The 22458-nt window shown below is 49.5% G+C and overlaps 1 protein-coding gene across 1 annotated transcript in view; it reads right to left on the minus strand.

Annotated features, from left to right (window-relative positions):
* Positions 1-22458, minus strand: part of LOC144467615 (lachesin) — a 60188-nt gene that overhangs the window by 27866 nt on the left and 9864 nt on the right. The window contains exon 2 of the mRNA XM_078176502.1: positions 10819-11012. Within this exon, the coding sequence (XP_078032628.1) occupies positions 10819-11012 (194 nt within the window). The remainder of the gene's footprint in view (positions 1-10818; positions 11013-22458) is intronic.

A 22458-nucleotide genomic window follows, 5' to 3' on the forward strand; every position in this document is an offset into this window, starting at 1 on the left:
CGCAGTAAAATTTTCCATTGTAAAGGGATATCAAGGAGGACTTAACTATAAAATTGAATGCCCGATTTCACGTATACTCCTCTCCGCGTACCCCGTGGAAACGAATGATAGCTCGGCCACCGAACAATGATCCGGGGACCGTCTTTTTGTGATCGGGATTTGAAAGACACGCGTATCAGAATTTTCCGATCCATTACTGCTATTAACATGTTGAACACCGATATCTAATATTTCTATAACGGAAAGCTGTTTCCTAATATTTATTAATCGTCAGGTAAAGCATTTCATTTCATTAATTTTAGTTTAAATTTTGGTTTTAATTTTGGTTTAAATTTTGGTTTAAATTTTAATTTAAATTTTCGTTTTACTTTTAGGTTAAATTCTGGTTTTGATTTTATCTTAAATTTCGGTTCGATTATTTTTTTTCACTTTTATTCGACCAGCGTCAACTAAAGCGAATAATATCGTGGACCTGCGAGCCTTTAAAGGATCTCGCCCGAAATAACTGAATTAAATGAAAATAAATTCGTTCGGCACGCCGAGCTCGAAAACGCGAAATCGGTCGAAAACGAAAACGAAATGAAATTCGTACGCGCGGCGAGCTAACCCACGTCCAAGAAGAACGAATGATTCGCGGATAGGTAAATCGCAGACGGTTCAGGATGTTCCGGCGTGGGGGATTGCCAGTTAACCAGCTCAGACAAGGCGCGAAGGATCCCGGGTCTCGCCTAATCTGTTTAGTTTGCCCGTGTTCATCACCGCGCATTACCGAAGGCGATCAACATTTATAGAACGTCTTCTTGTTACTTCTGCTTGCGATGCAGACCGGGAACTTTGATCGTTAAACTCCGGGAACTGGGCGGGTGTTTATTACAAGACGCGGCTCGCCCTGCCACACTTATGTAAATGATGGCAGAGAGAGAGAGAGGGAGAGAGAGAGAGAGAGAGGGAGAGAGAGAGAGGGAGAGAGAGAGGGAGCCGGGGCGTTACAGCCGTCGTGGAGCGTGTTTCGGCCGGCTCAAAAACGGCTCGCCGAGCTCGGCCCAATATTTCCGGTTCCGAGGAAGCGATCGTTTACAAGTACGGTCTGCAGCTGCCGGGTCATTCGTAACTGTATCCTGTTTCTCTGAATCCTACGCGGACGTAACCGGTCTCTGATTAAAATAACACCGAAGAGGATACAATTACGATGGTAATTACTCCCGCGTGTTTCGTGTTGTTTCAATGAGAAACGCCACGTTAAAAGCGAGTCTAAAACCGAGGGAGTATTATCTCTCTGCCATAACTGTCCCGCGAAAGCTTTGATAACAGTTTTGTATATTGTGTACCGTGTTTGGTGTCGGTTTAATCGTCGAACCGTGACACAATGGTAAAAAAAGTGGCGACGATTAAATTCGATCAGTTACAGTAGAGATCTTGGAGTCGGTTACAGGCAAGGACACTTTGAATGGATTTTACTTAGGATGCAGCGACGCGTTCCTGACATCGATACCGCCTTGGCCTGTCCGGCGTGTAGAGTCTTCTATTCCGGCCGACGTCGGCATAAAGGAGATTTTCCAGAATGGACAGCAATCTCGAGGGGATAAGTCTAAATGCACATAGACTCCGCCGTGAGCCCGCGTTCAATTAGAAGCGAAATTGCGAAGAACTTTTGCCTTCGACGGAACGTCCGGCGGGCCAACTTCATTATCTCGATCTCAACGAGCCCGTAAAATGCAAATCCGAACGCGGCCGTCTCTCTGCGCAAGAGCGCTCCTTGTTGCATTAAATTCGCTTTAACGCGTCGTTCCGCGCGAGCCTCTTTGGCTCCACCGCGGTCCTTTTCCCCGGCCCGGCAATCGCGAACTGTTATCAAACCGGCCGGGTTCGCGGCTGCGATTTCCCCCCCCCCCCCCCCCTCCCTCCAAGTTGACAGTGATCGAAGACGGAAAGTTAAACGGCCGCGAATTATTCGCGGTGCTCCGACACGCGGGTACACACCTCTCTCTCCCTCTCTCTCTCTGTCTCTCTCTTTCTCTCGCTCGCCAAGAACAGATTAGGTACGTTTGGGACGCGTTTGCACGGCGTTTTGCTATTTATTTGGCTTAAACACTGCTCGGTCTTCTAACGAAGTAAATATTAGTCTGGCGCTCGGCGGCGAGGCGACGGTACCCGCGAATAAAATTTCAGCGAGGCGCGAGCCCTCGCCCAAACACGAGGGCGTTTAATCAAAAGAAGATCCACACGATTCCGCGACGGTGTTCATTAACCCAGTTTTATCGGGACAACAAAATAAAGGGGCAACCTGCGTGCGGTCGCCGAAGAAACGAACCCTCATTGTCCTGCTAACGAGTGCCACGCGTCGCCGAGGTGCTGCGCAGAGGCAGACTTTCGCCGTTTCGTCTCGCGAGCCCTGTTTATAGAAATATTTGGCCGACTCGTTCCGCGGATGAAACCATCCAGCGGCAAGCGGAACATTCGACGACGCGTCATCGCGCGCTGGCCGAACGCGGAAAGCGAAATCAACCGAAGCGGGCCGACGCGGATCGTGCCTGGGACCCCCGGTGCCGCGCGCGCGCGCGGATCATGGGACGGTCAAGCGAACGTGTCAAGCAAAATACAACGTTTGCCCGGGGAAACCCGCCTGTTAACGAACGTGTTACGCTTTTAAATTCGTTTAATCACTACGGAGCGTTAAACCCGCGACAATGGAATGAATTAATTACCGGGTGAACGTGTACGGAATCATGAGAAAATTAATTTCATGAAATATGCGATATCTGCGCGGAGAGCCGCGCGGGCTCGGTTAAAAATTCCATTCGATCGCGCGCGCCCGCCAATCTATATACGCGACGCTATTTTCCGTAAATTAGTCGCGGAATCCGCACGCGCCTGCACGATCAACTATCGCGCACGGTGATCGACGAAACGGAAAAAGAGGTCGTTGAAACGAGAGAGAGAGACGGCTGCGAGCGTTTTCGTTCGCGGAGGATCGACGGAAATTTGAGAGACCGAGGCGCTGCATCCGTAAAAGTAGGAGAGGGCCGTAAACATCTTGAGTTCATCAAAGGGAGGCATAACAGAGCGTTCTGGTGTGCAGGATCGGAAAGCAATCGACTTCTATCGGCTCGCAGGCGTCGCATTCAATTAGAAGTTAGGCTGCTGTTCAGGATTGCGACGGAGCGCGGCGCAGCTTGGGCGGGAGGGGGCACGCTCGGTTTCATTATCTCGTTCCCCCTAACGGAGCACGCAATGAAATTTTATACGGGCGGTCCAGCGAGCACGTAGCGACAATAGAAGTAGCGTGCGAATTGTTCGACGGCGACCTTCCTATTGATTTCCACCTGCGTCGGTTTAGCTCGGCCTCGCTCTCCCTCTTTCCACCCCTATCGCTCCCTTTTCCTCCCCACCCTATTCTAACTCTCTCTCTCTCTCTCTCTCTCTTGCTCTCTCTCTCTCCCTATCTCTCTCGCTCTCTACGGTTCTACCGAGCTTCTATCCGTGGCCTGCGACCGCACAATTATTGCGTAACGCGGCCGCCGCGCCGTGGAAGACAAACAACGCGGTAATAACTCCGTGAATATCGTGAAAAAGGGATCGCGGCCGTGAAAAGCTGCAGCAATCCGCGCGCGGTTTTTCGACGGCCGCGTTGCGCGCTCCGCGAACGTCGAATCGGCTCTTCTCTATGGCCGTTGCTCGCAACCGCGTAATATATTTTCCGCGCGTACGCGACGACGAAACAAACGGCCCGCGAAAACCCGAAAGAATCATGGCTCTCTGATTTGTTCGTTCCCCTCGCCGGTCCATTGTCCGACGGCCCTCTTAATTCTAACCCGTCCGGACATTATTCCGCGATCCTGCTCATCGGTCGCAGCTTCTCCGCTCGTCGAACGCGACGAATCCCACCCGTGACCCGGTTCCCGCGCCGCGCGATTCTCTTTTTTCGGCGAATCGTCGCGCCCGACTTGCTAAGAATTTCGCCCGAGCTCGTCGAGCGTTCGCGGGGTTTAATGTAATGCTTGCCGGTGCAGTTTTTATTCGGTCGAAAATCCTGATGAGAAAAGGACCGCCTTGCCTCGCCGCGTTGTAAAGCACGGGGACTTTGACAGAAAATTTGGTCGATTCTCGGCACGTTCTTAGTGAATGCAAAGTTCCAGGAAATCGTAACGTCGGTTTTTTCGATCCTCGATACCGATAGCTTGTTCTTCGGCGTGAAATAAAGCGTCGAGAAAAAAGTCGTAGATCGAATTTTATTAGCTGGTTGCAAACGGAAGACTCGACTTTGTATCGCAACCAGAAGCCGGTTCCCGTGCAAAATTGTTTCATCTCCGAGCAATCGTTCGGAAATGTACAATTTCGCGCGAGATTTTTCGACGGACTGTTCCGCCGCTGTTCTCAGTTGTCGCATAACGCCGGAATTCGTTCATGCGAATCGGTGAATTTTAACAAAAAAAAAAAAAAAGGGAAAGCTCTCGAGGCTTTCAAATGAGCCGCGCGCAATATCGCCGTGTGATTTTTGTTCGCGGGAGTTGCGGTCGGACTCCGTGTATCGGCGGTATTTCACCGGGAAAATTATGATCAAACACCGCGGTGAAACGGAGAACCGTGGACAGGTGATAAATCGCATCGATTAAATCTGCTTTTTTTTCCGGCGAGGCAGCCGCGGCGGATAACCTAATAGTTGTTGATGCGGGTCGGTCGAAAAAGCATATTTGCTCTTTGAAAATATACCCCTTTTTGAATGTACACAAGCGCCGCGTATACCGGGTTTGGGATTGTTTTAGCACGCCCTTTCGATAGTTCCACATAATCTGATGCAACGGAATTGCATTTTGACGGGAACGGTTACCGCACCTGTGGGAGTTAAACCGAAAAACATCGATGTTTTGAAAGCGGCGCGACTCCTGTGCTCGCCCAGCGTGTCTATACAAATCGAAGCTTTTCAATGAAACAGTATCTATTGTTTCCATCTCCCATCGACACGTGTGCACAGCGCGGACGACCGTGGATTTTCGACCATGAGTTTGCTGTCCAAACTACCAACTCGCGGGTACATCCCTCTACCCGGTAACGAAACAGCTAATGTTTTCCTCCGTGGAAACACGTTTCAATCTCATAATATCAAATAATGTAACAGCAACGGCTGAAATTCACTCTGCAAATCCAGCGGGAATAGAGCTGTACCTAAAACGGAAATAATTAACATTTTCACGGACGACTGTTTTAACCGCTTGCGCTATGACTCCATTAACGTTGCATTTATTAGCACTTATTTGTCCTTAATATTTCCTTTAATTGGACCAGATTATTTTCGTTACTTCTATCTTCATTATTTATTTCCCTTTCCAGACTTTGATAACAGAAAAATTTGATTTCGATTTAGAAGAAATTGATAATTTATTAATTTAGTAGAATCTTCATCGCGAGTCTGACTCGTTATTATAGTGCAAGGGGTTAAGCGATAGATTATTAGTAATTTATAAAACGTCTGATAATGTAGTGTGTGGAATCTTGAAGCAATCAACGTTCGCGAAACGATAAAAGGAACGTTGGCAGCGGACGTGTCCGTCGAGTGGACCCTGGAATTGCGAATTTCCGCGAAGAATCGTCGAGGCGTGCGCCGAAAATAATTTCTCGAATTCTGACGGCGTCGCGCAGGCAGTTTCGCGATTCACGATATCGCAGTGGATAAATAATGGTGTAAATCCGGAGGTGTCCGATACTTACAGCAGTGTACGTGCGGTCGCCGGTCGGACGGGCCAGTGTATCTTGATAATATTAATTCGGACACGTAACCCGTTCCCTCGGCCACGCCGCGCTGCCCCGTGCATGTCCTCGCCGGGCTAATTGCCCGTAACGCGGAATGCTTACACACAAAACACGCAGCGGCGAGGTGGAAACGCGGCTTAATGAAACGGTAAGCTACACACTTTTGCGAGCGGCGGCGCGGCGGCCCGTGCGGATCTGTCGCGCGGCCGCGCCTCGCGTTTATGAAAACCGTCGCGTCCGACGACGGGGCGCCTATGCATTATGGAATTTCGTTATGAAGCATTAATTTCTAACTAAGCGGGGGCCCGTCCTCGACTTCCCTGTTCTTTCATTCGGAATCCCGGCTTCCGAGACAACGAGGGCGGTTATCCGGCGGTTCACTTCGAGCCGCGGAGCGTTTTCGCCGCTTTCGAGGCGAGATCAAAAGATATCAGCTTTCATTTATTACGCTCGCACTCCTCGATTTAGGGACCGGAATTGTACGCCTGCGCGACGGCCACCATCCTTCGCGACGCGCCTGATCCATTCCGATATGTAAACGCTCCCGTTTCCTTCGCTCTCCTATTATTGGCAGTGCCGCCGTGCTTGCACATCTGCATCGGCTTTCTGTATGAAGATAATAGAACTTCGATGTTGGGGTAATGGACCTTCGAATAAAACTTCGATGACTATACGATTATATAACTACTTGAAAATCCTCTATCATCCGAACGTATGAATTTAACCCCTATAACAACGAGTCGGATAACATTTAACTTAACCACGATTTAATAAATACGGCTGCCAGTTATTTCTATTAAATTGAAATAAAATTTAAATCGCCCATCTTCGAAATTTGGGAATCGGGACACCAGAATCATCTCGTGGCATCAAGGAAATAATTAAGGGCGAAACAGTGCAAGGGGCTAATAGACCCCTCCACACAACACGTGGTTTTGCCGTACCGAAAACAAATTCCCACCGTTACACGGACTTCAAAGAACGTGAAAAATATTTGTTGCCTCATCCGATGACAGATCCATCGATTGACAAAATTGCAGGTTACCCGAACCGCCGCGAAGAGTCGGTCCGGTTAAAGAACCGGTCGTATCGCCGCCATTCCGGGCGGCGGGTCGAGTAAAAAAAAGAAAAAAAAATGCTGTCGCGCAGTTCGAAAAATCCGTGTAACGAGACCCCCATGGGAAGCTTGAAATCCGCCGTTCGTTTTCCTCGAACGAAACTCTAAAGCCGGCAGGAAAAATCGCTTTGAGCTCGCCCGGATTTCCGGAGCGGTTCGATCGCGGCGGCCTGGCACTCTTCCCCCCAACCCCACCCCCTCCCCCTCCCCGTCCCTCCCTCTCGGCTATGTTTCGTTCAATTCCGCTCGCGCACCAATTAGCCTAAGCAAATTCGTTACGTTCCAAGCCGCGGCGCTCGCGCGAGCGCGCGGATCACGGAACTTTTGTTTCGCCGGGAATCAGGGACTTTTTTCCAATTATAAAGACGCCCGGGCACCGGGATAGGATGTAAGAAAGTTTCCGGCTTATAGCTTCCATTGAGAAAAATTCCGCGGAAAGCAGACACATTCTTCAGCCCGGCGAAAGGAGGGGAAAAAACTTCGCTTCAAAGTATCGCGGAACCCGGAGCACCGGCGTTTCCTGGCTAATTCCCGGCGAGTCCCGCGAACCGGGGGCCGGCCAGGTGAAGCTACTTTGTTTAACGAAGGCAATCGCAGGTACCTCGTTCCGCAACTCTCAAACTCTTTCTCGCCCCGGGGGGTGGTCCGCGAGATCTGTCTTCGACCTGTACCGATCTCTTCTCTGCGACGGAGATTTCATTAACTGTTGCGACCTTCTTCCAAAAAATGTAAGAAGGATCTATATATATATATATATAAATATTCGATTGATATATCCTTGCACGAATATACTATACAGTTTTGTTGAGGGGTTGTGTGGAATAAAACACTCTCGTGTAGTATAAAACCAGAGTAAATAATTATATATTTAAAAGTTAATATAATTGTACGGTGGAAGGACAGGCGCACGATGTGAATGCTACGGACTATACAGAAGAACTCGTGAACTAGGCGACAGTACGCATTTCTGTGCCTAGCATACTTGAAGGTTTACCTGAACCCTCATAAGAGTTCGGTACCTGGGATGTAGAGGTTTTCCTAAAAATACAGACATACTTCGTTCTGCTTAACAAGTTTCACCATTGAAAAATCCACGAACATTCGAATTAGCATACTCTCAGGAAACAGTCAACTTGTTGAGGCCGCGCGCTTGATACCAAGGCTCCATTAATTTTTAGGCGACCCTCCCGGACGAAATGGCCACGGTACACCGCGCCAGTTATTAGCTGTTATCGTGGCCCGCGAAAGCCCCTATCGAAAACAATGCGACGGCAACAGGAGCGGGGGGGGGGGGGGGGGGGGGGGGCGCTCGGCGTCGGCGGGCGGAATCGTTAAAAATCCTCTGTTGCCCCGCTCTCCAGCTTTTAATCCCATTTCATCCCGCGGCCCGCGAATGAACCTTCTGTTAGGCCGAGCCGAGACAAAACTGAACCGGCGACCCTCTCGGCGCTCCTTACTTCAATTAAATCTTCCTTCGGCTATCCCCTTGTACGTGTCTCCCGCCGTCGTTCCCATCGCCCGCACCACTTGTAATACCGTGGGCAAATTAAAAGGATCTGTACCGCGAACGAATATAATACTCGGCCCCCCCTCGATCCTCTCCCGTCGGCTCCGTGGCGACGACATCGGGTCCTGTGCGAGTAGATTTTCCTCGTCGGTCACGTTAACAGTCGTGCAGCGCGGGACGGATCGTCGGCGTTTATAGAGCGCGCGGGTACGCTCGGGACAATGCCGTTGCACTCCGGTCTCGTTTCGTCGAAATAAAATCCGTATCGGAGCGTACCGGTAAACCCCCGTGTCTCTAAATTAATCCGCGCGAACATCGGAAGCCACCGGAATATCCCGATCATTACGTATCTCCGGGCATTAAGCCGGCAATTCATATTTCTGGGATCGGAATAATATAAAACTCGACCGGGACGGTCGTACCTATAATTTCTGATCAAATATATTAACCTTAAATTAATATAGAATAAATCGGATCGATCCGTATTAATGCGGATGAATCTTTATTTATTCGAACGAGTTTGTACCAATTTAGACGACTCTACGTTAATTTAGACGCGTTTATACTCGTTTAGACGTGTTCGTATCGCTGCGAATGACTTTATATCAATGCAAATGAATTGATATTAATTGAAATGTATTTATATTAATTCAAATGTAGTTATACTAATTCAAACGCATTTATACTAATTCAAATGCATTTATATTAATTGAAATGTATTTATATTAATTCCGCTAAATTCCCGTTTATCAAATACCGTCGTTCTCCGCGAATTATTGTTCGTATTCACCCTTTGAACTCGATTCCTGATTCTGAAGCGCCATTGAAATTCTTGCGCAATTGTAAAGAATTTTAATATTACAGAATTTGTTACAATTCGTCGTGGGAATCGTTTAATAGACCGTCCAATTTCCATGAGGCGAGAGAAATAAAAATTCTATAAGAATCCCCGGGGACCAGCTTCGACGAAATGTCTGTAACTACGATAGTTTTTGCCGGTAAAAGGTTAATAATGGCAGGAGTGCCGTCTTTACGTTCGCTCGAATGGAGATCGTCAAATAAATCGGCAAAAGTTTTCCAGTGCCCATCAATGGAGCGCGGAGAGTCGGATCAGATCAAACAGACAAATTGTACACACCGTTCGTTTCGGAGAGCGTGCGTGGAAAATCGATACGGCCGACCCCTCGAGCGGCGCGGGGGGGAGGGGGGGGGTCGGCTCCAATAAATCACTAATCGACGGAAGAAATATAACAAAACATTTAATTCGTGCAAAGCCCGTCGTGTCAGCGGACCGATTCCGTGCCCGAAAAGAAACCGGGGGAAACCTTTTTCCACGCCCTCCGTACATCCCCCGAAGACCGACCCCGGAGCTATTACGTGAGCGCGATAATAAGTTCGCGCCCGCTGGGGAAACAAAAATCGCCTTCGGACCCTGCAGCTAATACATTCTCGCGAACTTTCTTGTATAATTTTATGTTTGTTTACGGACCGTCCGGAATACGCGAACTCGCCCGACTTCAACGTTCCTAACTTCTCGCCTAATTTTAACGGAATCAACCCGTTCCGGGACGCTTCGCTTTAAATTCAATCCGTCCTCTTTCTTGTTCCACGGAAAATAGTTCCTCGGAAACGCGAGATTGTTTAAGACAAGAGAACGCATTTCTCGGATAAATAATGGCGGAGAAAGGGAGAGAGGAGCACGTCGGGCAGCATCCACTCAATCTGTCCGATCGTAAATCATAGTCTGCTTGTTGACCTTAGACTGTTTCCCTTCCACCTGTCCGATCCTAAACCGCGTCTATTCCACTTGTCTGGCCACAAGTCATCCCTATATCGCGTGGTTAATCGCAGACTGGAACTGCATTCCACCTGTCCGACTGTACCATAAACTTCTACGTTGTTTTATCACGTTCCTATTCCACCTGTCTGATCATAGGACGTACCGTTTCTACTTGTCGAGACGACGCATCGAGTATTTAGTCGTGGGTCTGATTTATAATCGACTTATTCTACTGGCGACTGTTTTCTTTCGATTTGTCCGACCGGAGGTCGTTCTTATTCCACTTTCCTGACTGTATATAACATCTCCTTCACTTGTCTGACTTTACACGTTTATTCTACTTGGGCGCAAAACTTCTGCGATTCGGTCTGACCATAGGTCGTTCCATTCTACCGGACCGTCTGTAAACCACACCTGCTCCACTAGCCTGACTATACTCTACGCTTGGTCTACCTATCGATCTATCTCCACCCTGTAATTTCAAATGATCCAACCCCCTCGGGCTGTTATATTTTAATCTCAGCCACCGTCGTCTCAAATTTTCATCGGCTAAGCTTGCGACGTCGGTAATCTCAGGGGAGAATTAGAAGCAGCTGGACAAAACAGTATTAAGATGAAAGGAGGGCCACGCTCTTTTAATAAATAATAGTAAGGGGGGAATCTTACCATTCCGTCTCCGAGGTTCTGGACGACGCATGGCAGCATGGCCGTGGATTTAGACTGGGCCGAGATGACGGTCGAGTTCTCCGTGCGGAAGCTCATCGGCAACGTCGGCGGCAGGTCGACGTCGACGGTGACGGCCTCGTCCAACGAGTTCACGTTCGCCGCGACTATCTCCGCGGTGACCGCCGTCGGATACTCTGAAAAATAGGCGTTAAATCAAAGCAATCGTTCCGAGGTCGAACAAGGCTTAAGCCGACGCGGCGAGGCACCGCGCAACCGGCGGCCCCGCGTACACCGCCGTGGGAATCCCTCGTTAAGAGGCTTTCCCCTGGACTTTACTTAACCCCGTTCCACCCCCTCCGCGCCCCCACCGCCTATCGCCGCGTCAAATATTTATGCGCGTCTCGTACCCGAACGGCTCCAGGAAAATTGCTACAACGACTGTTCATCTTCTCGCCGCGGTGTTTGCCGCCACGGGAACAAAAGCAACACGGGAACACCGTTGAACATCGTTAAAGGCTTCCCCTGCTGACCGACCCGCCACGTAAAACTTTCGCAAAAACGTTCACCTCACCTTCGCCTCCTACCTAATTGTCTCCAAACATCTGACAAGCTTGCGCGATATCAGACACGCTTTAACGAACTCGCCCCGTTTCACGCACCTGTTACTCGAATTTATTCGGATCGAGGTAATTTTATATTCCAGCAGGATCCGGCGATACAATGGCAAGCAAGCGGAGCGCGTATTTGCATGAGAATTCACATTTCAACGTATCATTTTACGGAACGGAGATTAAAGGAAAGTATCCTTTGTCGAGATCGCTCGTCGGCGCAAAAACGGAATAAAATTGCTGTCAGGCCTTGTTAATTTGGCGTTTTGCAAATCTGCGCGCGCCGCAAACGTGTCCGGTTACAGGGAACAATTATTTCGTGACAAGTGGCCGGGCGACGAGAACACGGCCCGGACGAGTTCGAAATTATTCGAGCCCCTCTCTGTTTTTCGTCGCGAACGCAGAAATTCCGCGCGAAGTCCGAAAGCGGGATCGAGCGGAAGCATTGTCGAGGCTTAAACGGTACACGATCGTCGGACGATCGATTCCCCGTGAAATCGACCGGAAATATGTTTGCGCAAACTCGAGGAAACGTTGCCTGAACCAATTTAGGAGAGCGTTTCAAAGCGGGTAAAAACCGTGCGCGATCCGTACGAAGTGGATTTATTTTGGTCACGTTTGGCCGCGTATTGTTGCTCCCTTGTGGCATTGTTGTCGATTGTTTCGTCGGCTGTGCCCCACCGGAAAGACTAATATTTAGCTTTGAACCAAGAACCGGCGAGCCCGTATGTGGGTGACACGGCGGTCAAAGCGTCAACCGGGAACCAACGTCGCCGGCCCTAAATGGCCCTGTAACACTGTTAATATTCTTGTTTGATCCCGATCGGTGTCCGCAACACGGAAACAATCTATCCAGAGGGGGGGAAATATCGAGCAACCCTTCCATCAATCTCGCCGCCGCCGCCGCCGCTGCCGACAGTTTGTAGTTTTAACGCGGTCTCTATTAGCCCGGCGCCGGGATCGTGTATGAATCAAAACAAATGTTGATGAACGACGACACGAGCATGATACCGTGCGCAAGGAAATTCTCCGACAGCCCTTTCGATGGGCCCGGTAATTCCCCGCGTCGGACAAGATGGATGCGCCGTCGCTATCGACGTTATAAACAATTCCGGGCGTGCCTGCGCGGGCACGCATTAAAAAGTAATAAACCGCCGATGAAAATCGCTTCGCAGGACCGATCGACCCGCAGTCGTGTGAAAGATGCAAAGATCGTTCCTTTTTTTTCAATCGAGGTCCCTGTTAAAGTACTGCAACTTTCATGGTCTTTAATCGTTTTCGAATCGCTGCAACGTCGATCGATTTCGATGAAATTTTTAGCATGTATACAAGTTACGGAGGATTAAAAAAGGGCATTTATTAAATCCTCGCTGCGCGTTACGATAAAAAAAGATTGAAAAACAGAAGGTTTTTATTTTTATTGCGTCGCTCCAATAGAGAAATTAAAGTCCAGTTTGAGTAATATTATTTCGCGTTTTAACCGGTGTTCGAACACTTTTTTGCAATGATAGTACAATCGTCTTTTTATATATCCAACTGGAAAGATTTATTTATTTATTTGTCTTGTTAATCGGATGGCGAATAAACGGGGACGATGTTAAAAAAATATATATATATATATATCTCGGCGTTCGATCCCGTGCACGAGGAAACAAGTTACAAGTTCGCCTCTCTATTTTAAGGGCCGTTTCGATAATCCTGCGAAAACGATGAAAACTCGAGAAATTCTTTTCACCGGAAAGAGGATCGGCTCTTTGAATCCGCGACTCCGTTTCGTCTTTTATTCGTTCCGCTTGCTCCCGGGGTCCTGGGCGGCTCAATGGGGAAAAAAGGATCCCGGCTGTGAATTGTGACCCTTCGAGCCCTTAAATATACGAAGAGTGTTCCCGGGGCTCGCTATGCTTGTTCCAGTCCCTATCCACGGTACAGGGTCGAGGGTGAAATACGTCGGGTCGAGGACGCGATTCACCGTCAAACGTCTCTGAGACGCGTTCCTATCGCTGAATAAATTCTTTGATCGAGTGCCGGCGATTCGTAAGAAGCATCGAGGATCTCAGCTCGACGTATACGTCAACCGGAAACAACCGCGTCATGCATTTCCATTTAATCTTTAATCATTAATATTTTATATATTTTATTAAATTTTACGTTGCTTTTATTTTCGAATAAAATTCCGTAAAATAAATATTAATAATTAAGGCAGTGAAAGATACATTTCGTAGACGTATACGTCAACCAGAAACAACCGCGTCATGCATTTCCATTTAATCTTTAATCATTATAATTTTATATATTTTATTTCGTCTTACGACGCTTTTATTTTTGAATAAAATTCCGTAAAATAAATATTAATAATTAAGGCAGTGAAAGATACATTTCGTAGACGTATACGTCAATCGGAAACAATCGCATCATGCATTTCCATTTAATCCTTAATCATTAATATTTTATATATTTTATTTCGTCTTATGACGCTTTTATTTTTGAATAAAATTCCGTAAAATAAATGACTAAATTCCGTGAAATAAATATTAACAATTAAGTCGGTCGAAGATACATTTCGTGGACTCTATACTATACACGATGCAATTACTACACGTCTAAATGGACCGCGGTCGAAATCTAAATTAAGAGACGGTGTAACATAACACACGCGCGAGCGGCGACACCGCGTTGTCCGAGCGGCACAATTTTCCTCGGACGTGGTCCCGAATATTCGTGGACGCGGTGATCGATTTGAATTACGTCGGTGCACGGCTCTGTCCCTCGGCTACCTCTCCTCCGTCTGGGAAATATGGAATTATTTCTCTGAATGGGCGAGTTCGCAGCTGATTGGTTTACAGATCACCGCGGCGTGTCCACGCAACCGTGAACCCCGTGAACGCGATATTAGCGAAGGAGGAAGGGGGGAGAAGGGAAGGGGGCGTAAAGTAAAGTTCGCGGTTCCTAGAATTTGCCTGTCGAGGCATTACCATGAACACGTCGCGCTGTGGACCCGCGGGTCTCCCATAATCCTCGGTCGTCGGGAGTTGTCCGGATCGAGCTCTAGCCAACCCCGGCGCGAATAAATTAATTTGACGGGCTCTCCCGGCGTTGCGTGTTTCGTCACGAACCGGTCGCCGCGCGGCGGTGGTCAAGGCTCGTTTCCAATGGGAGCGTGCAAGGCCATCGAGTCGTTTAGCCGCGGGGCACGGCTATCTCTAGCACCCGTCACGGGAAAATTTCATCGCGCCCCGGGAAAGACCGCGGGATTTCCGCGCGTAGGCATTTCACGGCTCGCGCGCAAACCGGCGACGAGTATATTAACCGAAAAGATGGCCACGGGAGATTGCGGAGAAACTTTCCGGTGTGTATACATTAATTAGATTGCCTCGCCCGTTGCTCCTCCGGCGCGTACACCGGTTAGTTTCGTCCCCCATCCCCTCGCAGCCCTGGCGCCCGGTTGTAAATCAAGCAGGAGGAGGTCGGCGAGCAAGGGTGACCATGGATGCATCCCAAACTGCCGTACTGATTCCCCGAATAATGCATGGCTTTAGAGAACATTTGCATAATTCGATACGTTTTCGCAAAAATTGACAGAAATTGTCTCAATTGCACGCATTGCACCGTCGCCTTCTCTTTAATTTAGAGTTTAAAGCAACACCGAGTCTCTGATTAATACCCACGTTGAACCGTCATTTAATTAAATAAAGGGTCTCCGTTTATATCGAATGGCAAAGTTCGATACCTTTTGAAACCGCCAAAGTGCTGTTTTTATTGCCGCGAATCGAATGCATTCGCGTTGTCCGATTAGAGGATGCAGCGACTCCACCGGATTAAATCACAGGTGTTATCTGTTCCTTTTTGCCCGAGCATATACTATCCCGTATTACTTGCGTAGCCACATAATTACCTTGGATCGCGCGTCTGATCGCAGCCCGCCCTATTCTACTTGCTTAATTACAAATCTCCATATTTCCACTGTTTGATCGCAAGCCCAGGTTCTACGAGAATATAAATTATTCATATCCTACTTGTTTGATCACAGAACGTCTAGGTTCCACTTGTCTGGCTTAGGGTAATACATATTCTACTTGTCTGACCACGAACCAACTCTGGCCTATATACCCATTGTCCGACGATTTGTATTTCCTGCGCCATTTGTCAGAATATACATAGTTTCCATTCCACTTGCCTCGTTATAAAATATTTGTGTTCCGCTTTTTCAACCGTGGATTTGAGTTACGTTTCTCTTCGCTGACGTCAATGTACCTCCGCGTTGCACGGTCTCTCGGTTGAGATTTAATTCGTCCGACCTTATGATCGTTCTTATTCCATTCGACGGCCGATAAATTATGTCTACGTTGCTTGCACGTGTCTTCGATCGGATCGATAGTCTGCTGGACTCGACGCGGATGGATCTTATCCCGTTTGTTCGACCTTAGGTAGATCCTATTGCGTTCGGATGACCGTAGAAACACGGCTATACCACTGGCCAGGCTGCATCGTATTCCCATACTACTTACTTAAATTGTAGACCGCGCGCCGGTATTCCATTAGTTTGTCAATTGGTGCCTGGTGTCCCATTTGCGAGATCGCGGACCGCCGTGGCTCCATTTGTCTGACCGTGTAGACCATTCTTGTACCACTTGCCAGGACATAAATTCTTTCCGCATCACCTACCGAAGTCGCGGTCTACACCAATATTCCATTTGCTCGGCCGCGGTCACCTCCCACTCCATTTGTCTGATCACACTCGACGAGGATACAACGTGTCCGATCGTAGGACCCGCCCCAGCTTCGCCAGTCATGCCGCAAACAGACCCATTCGTCTCCCCCGTTCATAAATAGGCATTCGGAATTCCATTTGCGCGACCATAAGCTATTACCGTTCAACTGGTCCGACCTCAAGTCGTCCACGTTCTACTTGGCAGACATTCCGGGCTCGCACGAATTCTACCTGCTCGACTACACGGCACCTCTACTCCAGTTTCGCGACCGAAAACAATTCCGCGCGCAACTTCGCCGCGGTCGCGCAACGCTTTCGCAAAGAGCTTCGAAACTTTATTTTTAACGCGCCGCGCGCGTAGGTGTTGTTATCGTTGGTTTAATGCACATTAAATCTAGCATGGCCCAAGCATTAGCCCGGAGTTTCTGGGTCGGATTTCGAACAGCCCCGAGGCGGGGGGGGGGAGGGGGGCCGCGCGCGCAACGCCTTCCCGCGCAACGGCGTTCACCCTCAAAACTGTATTTGCAAAGCGTTCGAGAGCCCCGCCGTTGAAAATCTACATAATAACAACGCGATATTAAAAATTCTCGAGCGAACGACGCCCGAAAATTCCGAACAAAAGCGCGGCCGCGGCGTCGTTAAGCGCCGAGATCAAACGAAAATTAAATCGGCGCCGCCGTCGTCGCGCGTGTCCCAGATTTTCAAGAGGTCGAACTTTCGGCACCTTTCCACCGCCGCGGAAATTAATATTTAACAATAGCGGCGCCGTGCGCCGATCGGCGCGAAAATCCGCGGGATCACGGCGGTCGACTGTAATTATGCGTGCCATTTGAATTCACGTCCGCGGCTGTCGGGATCTCGCGTGCTCGTCCAGGTGGCGTGGGACCCTGATATGCGCATAAAGTCGTCGCGGCCCGGCTAAATGTTGAAAAAGTTCCGGCGGACCGCCCGTGGTCGGGTCACCGTTAAAAAAGTCTCTGTCGACCGACCGACCGGCCGCGCGCCCGGGTTGGAAGTCGCGCCCGCATTTCCATGAAACTTTCTACGCCGTGCACGGTAAAAGTTGTCCGGGACAAGACGGACCGGGGGAAAAAGAAAAGAGAGAAAGAGTGAGAGAGGGGGGGAAGAAAGAGATCGCGGAGTCGAACACGGCGGAGCAAGAGAACGATCGTAATAAAATGTTTAACGAATACAGCGAGACCGGCTATTCCGGTCGCGGTCGGGAAGCGATGCGGCATTATTCAATGGAGACCATCGAATTTACCGGCCGCGGAATTATTCCGCGAACTTCCGTATCTCTGCTCCTGCGAACGCTGTCAGGTGTGTACACACGGATGAAACAACGCGGCCAGAGAAAGATAGGGGAAAGAGAGAGGATGAGAGAGAGAGAGAGTGGAGAGGAGCGCACCACCGACGCGCCACGGCAAAAACAAATAGGGAAACTTGTAAACGGTATCCGGGGAAGTTTCATTATTTTCGAACGAGACCGTGCCAAGAATTTCTATTAAAATAATAAGAACTTAAACGAGGCCGGGGCGTTGCTACGAAACGTATACGAGATCTCGGAAAAGGAAAGAGATAGAGGGAAAATGAGAGAGAGAGAGAGAGAGAGACGAAGAGAAAAGGAAGAAAAGAGAAAGGCAGCCAAAGAGAAAGAAAAAGAGAGAGAGCAAGGGAAAGGGAGCAAAAGACAGAGAAAGATAGAGTAATTCGTGGCAAAGTAAAGAATTCCCTCGACTCGCAGAAATTTCGTTTCTTCCGCTGATCTTCCCGTTTTTTCCCCCCAGCTCTCTTCCTGACTTCTTTATCGAGCCGGTGTTTTAAAGGGACGGACGCGAAGAAGAGAGAGAGAGAGAGAGGGGGGAGTGACAGTCCCGCGGAGCTTTGCCATTCAGCAAATAAAGCTCCCCGTACGCCGAAGCTGATTTCGACGAGCCGCGGTCGGCAAACATTCGATTGTTCCCGGAATCGCTCTCCGCGATCGCGGCTCCGTAAGCCATTCCGCGAATTAAAAGTTTGATGCTCGCCCCCTCCCCCTCCCACGGCCCGTAATCGCCGCAGCACCGGGGAGGCATTGAAATGCTCGAGGGCCGTCGACGTCCTCGCTGGCGCTACCCCTCCCCTCCGCCCTCCGCCCCCCTCGGTTAAATATGTAGCTTGAAATTCAAATTTCCTGGCCGATTTAACTTTTTAACTTGCCGGCGGGAAACCCGGCGAAATGGCTGATCGCGGCTAATCCCGGAACGCTTGTCCCGCATTGCTCTATTGTCGCCCGGGCAACTCCCGATGACTATTATATCGCTGGATGTTTGACGATGCTGGAAACGAGACGTACCAGGCGGACAAGTATCCCTTGGTAAAACCTGTGTTCCGATTTGCCGGCAATGGCTGACACTCCGTCGGATTTCGTCGACTGCTTTTGGTATGCTTGCGACGGCGAAATCGGTGGCGAAACTTTTTTAATTGATACTTGAGAATCTTGGTGACGTTTATTTGAATTTTGAAAGCCTTACGCCTTTAACCCCTTGTGCTACGATTTCTTTTAGAACTGCGTTCACTAGCACCTTTCCGTCGTTAATAATGTGCTTCATGAAAGAAGAGAATTTTTGTTTCACGACTGCCTTCGTTTACTTTCATTTTCAGATTCTAGCAGCAGAAGATTCAAATTTTATTTCCATTTAATAGAAACGACTGGCAATTATATCCATTTTATCTTATACGAAATATTCGTCACGAGTCTGACTCGTTGTTATAGTGCAAAGGGTTAAAGTTGTCTGAGAGATATCTTGGCTTTTAATTCGCGAGTGTTACTTTGCAAAAGCCTTATTGCAAACTGAGACATTTGTGGTTCTTTGACGGAGTTTGAGCAACTTGGACTGTTCATTCTTATTGCTATATATCATGACAATGCCTCGGAGTATTGTGCCTGAATATCGATTGATTGCAACTAATAGTTTGTACATCGTGAATAGCCTCGCGAGGCCCAGTTTGGCATTGTTTGATTGCATCGACTGCCTCCTGTAACGATGTATAGGGATACATAATTGTAGCACCTTCGCACACAAGTTACCGAGCAATAGTCGAGTTATGCACGAGACACCGACCCGTCGAAAAATCCATGTTCGAGGGTGTTTGCTCGTGTTCGCCGTCAAAACGTCGTCTCTAATGTTGCAGGGGTAACAGGGCGCGCGTTCCTTCGGGATTTCCAGATATCCGGCTGCACGAAATTAACTGTTTGCATTTGCATGTGACGCGCAGATTGTATTCGGACCCCGGTTTGCGGCTGTTTAACCGTGTTTGCATAGCTCCGGCTGGTAATCGCGATTCGGAGCCCCTCCTGCGTGGGATCGCAACACGGGGAAATAATGCAAGCGGATGTTCGGGTTAATCCGAACAGCGCCGTTGAACGGTTCGAGGAGCCGTGCCACTGCTAGAATGAACCGGTCGAGCGTTCGGTCAGTAGTTCGGCTAAGGCTTTCCAGGCACTTGAGTCGCTTATCCAGATCGATGGCGCATCGAAAGGAAATCGATCCTCGTTCCGCAGCGATGGGAGAGAGAGAGAGAGAGAGAGAGAGAGGCATTATCTCGGCGAAGGCCGGCCTCGAAAAATAACGAGCCCGAGGTGTCGTTATTGCTGAAAACTTGGAAAATGAGATACTCCCGGGCTTAAGGAACTGCAATATTCCTAAACTCCCCATGCGGCGAGCGTCTTTCGGAGCAATTTAACTACGAACTTTGCCTCAATGCTCGCCAAAGTGGAAATAAAACACCGCGAGAGCTCTGGCCCGTTTGTTTTACCATAACTTCGACCTCCCTCTTTCTCTCTTTCTCTCTCTCTCTCTCTCTCTCTCTCTCTTTCTTTCTCCTACTCTTTTCTGCGTTCTCCCCTAGCTTCAGCCGCCGAATTTATTCCCCATGCAGCCCGCGCGGGAAAATCGCTCCTTGATGGAATAGAAGAAGCGTCCCGCCGAGACTTCCGTGAGGAACGCGTCACGATCAACTCGTTCTGCTTTATATTAGCCTCGTCGAACGCTAACCTCCCGTGAAATATCTCCCGAACGACGGTCCATACGTTACGTTTGCGGGCCCCTCTCGCTTCTTCCTTCCACGCCGATACCCGGACGCCGGATCCGGACGGTTTCCACGCGCGACACGATACTTCCGGCAACGGGAATCGAACTTTTACCTCGGACACACCGGGATTATCGATACGGGCCGCTGCAACGTTTCCCCCCTCGCGCAAGAGTATCGTGTTCAGTCGCCTGCGCCGCTGCAATACGAGTTACTTCGGTCGACCGAATGACCCAAGAACTAATCTGGCTTTGTTCTCCGATAACATTGTTCTAATAACTACTCTCCCCGTTTATTACGGACCCGGTTTACGGCAGACGATCGCGGCAGTTCCAGGAAATGCTTAACCCCCCCCCCCCCCCCCCCCCCCCCCCCCTTTGCCGGCCGTGATCGATCCCCGACGGCGCGGCCATTGAAACGACTTTGCCGTTAAGAATTCGCGATTCACAGCGGAACAGCAATATCACGCGCCGCCCGGGACTTCGCCGCTTTTTTTTTCAATGGGAATTCCCCGAATGGGAATTCCGAAGCGAGGATTTCAATTAACCCGTTAGTCATTTTCGACGGGAGATATTTTCAATGGAAAACGTTGGCATTTTCTTTGCGACGAGTATTCTCGTCGAAAATATCTGACTGATTGATATGTTTTTATTAATTGTTATACTTTAAGAATATATGGAAAAAGTCGTACGTGTAATTAGAACAGCTTACAAATTTTTCAAACAGGCTGCAGCAGCGAACTGGTTAAGATAACGAGGAAAAATTCGGTAGCGCTCTCTTGACAACGAAACGCGAATACTCTGAAAGCGAGTTTCGCGAAGCCGTCCCAAGAGAGAGAGAGCTCGCCTCCTCGGCGAATAACTAGCCCGGCTCTCTCCCCCTAATATCAGCTTGCAAAAATTCAGGAACGCGCACCGAACACAGGTAAACAGGTTTACAAAGTTTCATTTAAATACGTCATCGGACTTCGTTGGAAAACAATTCCCAAAGTGAAGTAGCACGTTCGGAAGCTTCTCGAAGTAATCCCCTGGAGAACGGCCGGCCCTCCTCCTCTCCGAATAATTAACACAGTTCTGGAACTACTGACTCAGAAAAATTCGAGAGCATCGTCGAGGCATATGCAAACAAAACCGCGAAGTTTCATTGAAACGTATCGCCAAGTTCCGCGAGTTAGAAAGAGAGAGAGAGAGGGAGAGAGAGAAAAAAAAGGATCCGCGGAAGCCGTTCCTCTCGAGCGAACGCGAACTCCCCGGTGGCTCTACCAAGAGAATGGAATTAAATTACTCCGAAGAGCTGGACGGAGAGTTCGCAAAAGCGTTCCGAATAACCAGCGGAACACCTGTCCGCGGTCCGCAAATGATCGTGTAAAAGCGACGCTCTGGCACCGGGAACGTCCGCGCGGAACAATTTCTATTCACGGCCCAGGCTGAATGAAACGTATGAAGCGCGCGTAAATATAAATTGTTCTTTGATGCGGGCCGGCGAGCGGCGTTTCCGCCGCGTTTAATAAGTCCCGTGAGTTAGGAACACGTGCCGCTGCCATTCGCGCGGAGGAGGCTCGCCTCAAGACAGAGGGTGGACGCCCGCGAAATTTACTGAACGCGCCGCATTCCGCTGGGTTTCGCACGCGCGTCCACCTGGCTCTGTGTAAACTATTTTTCGGCCGGGCGAAATACCGTGGGCAAACAAAACGCTTATGCCCGCGCCGAGCGGCCTGGTCCGCGCGGAGAACCGCGCGCGGATCGGTCGCGGGCCTCCGCCGCCGCGCCCTCGCCGTCTTCCCGCTAAGTATATTTAGCGGACGGACTGATGAACTCCCGTTGACGCAGCAGAGTGCCGGCCGCGATCCTCTCCTTCCTTTTTCGACCATCCCCCTCGCCGTGTACTCGTGTAACGCTAAAAGCTGTATTCAACCGTGTTCCCGCCTAGTTTACTTTGCTCGCCGCTTCCTTCCTTTTTTTTTTCCCCCGCTCGCCGTTCCCGCTCTCTCCCCCCTTTCGCCCCCCGCGCCGGCACGCCGCACATCGCGCCGTCTCCTTCCTTTTTCTTAACGAGCCCGTCACGCTTTTTGCCAGCACGCGACCCGATAAATTGCATGAACGCTGCGCCGCGCGCGCGTCCGTCGACGGGCAGCCGACCGACGGTAACCCTAGCTCTCGACGCGACCGCGACGTGGAAGCAGGATAAATTATAAACGCATCTTCTCGGTTATTGAATTCGTGCTTGGATGTTTTGTTAGCCCACGTGTCGCGC

The sequence above is a fragment of the Augochlora pura genome, chromosome 3 (genome assembly GCF_028453695.1).
Source record: "Augochlora pura isolate Apur16 chromosome 3, APUR_v2.2.1, whole genome shotgun sequence".
NCBI classification, from domain to species: Eukaryota; Metazoa; Arthropoda; class Insecta; order Hymenoptera; family Halictidae; genus Augochlora; species Augochlora pura.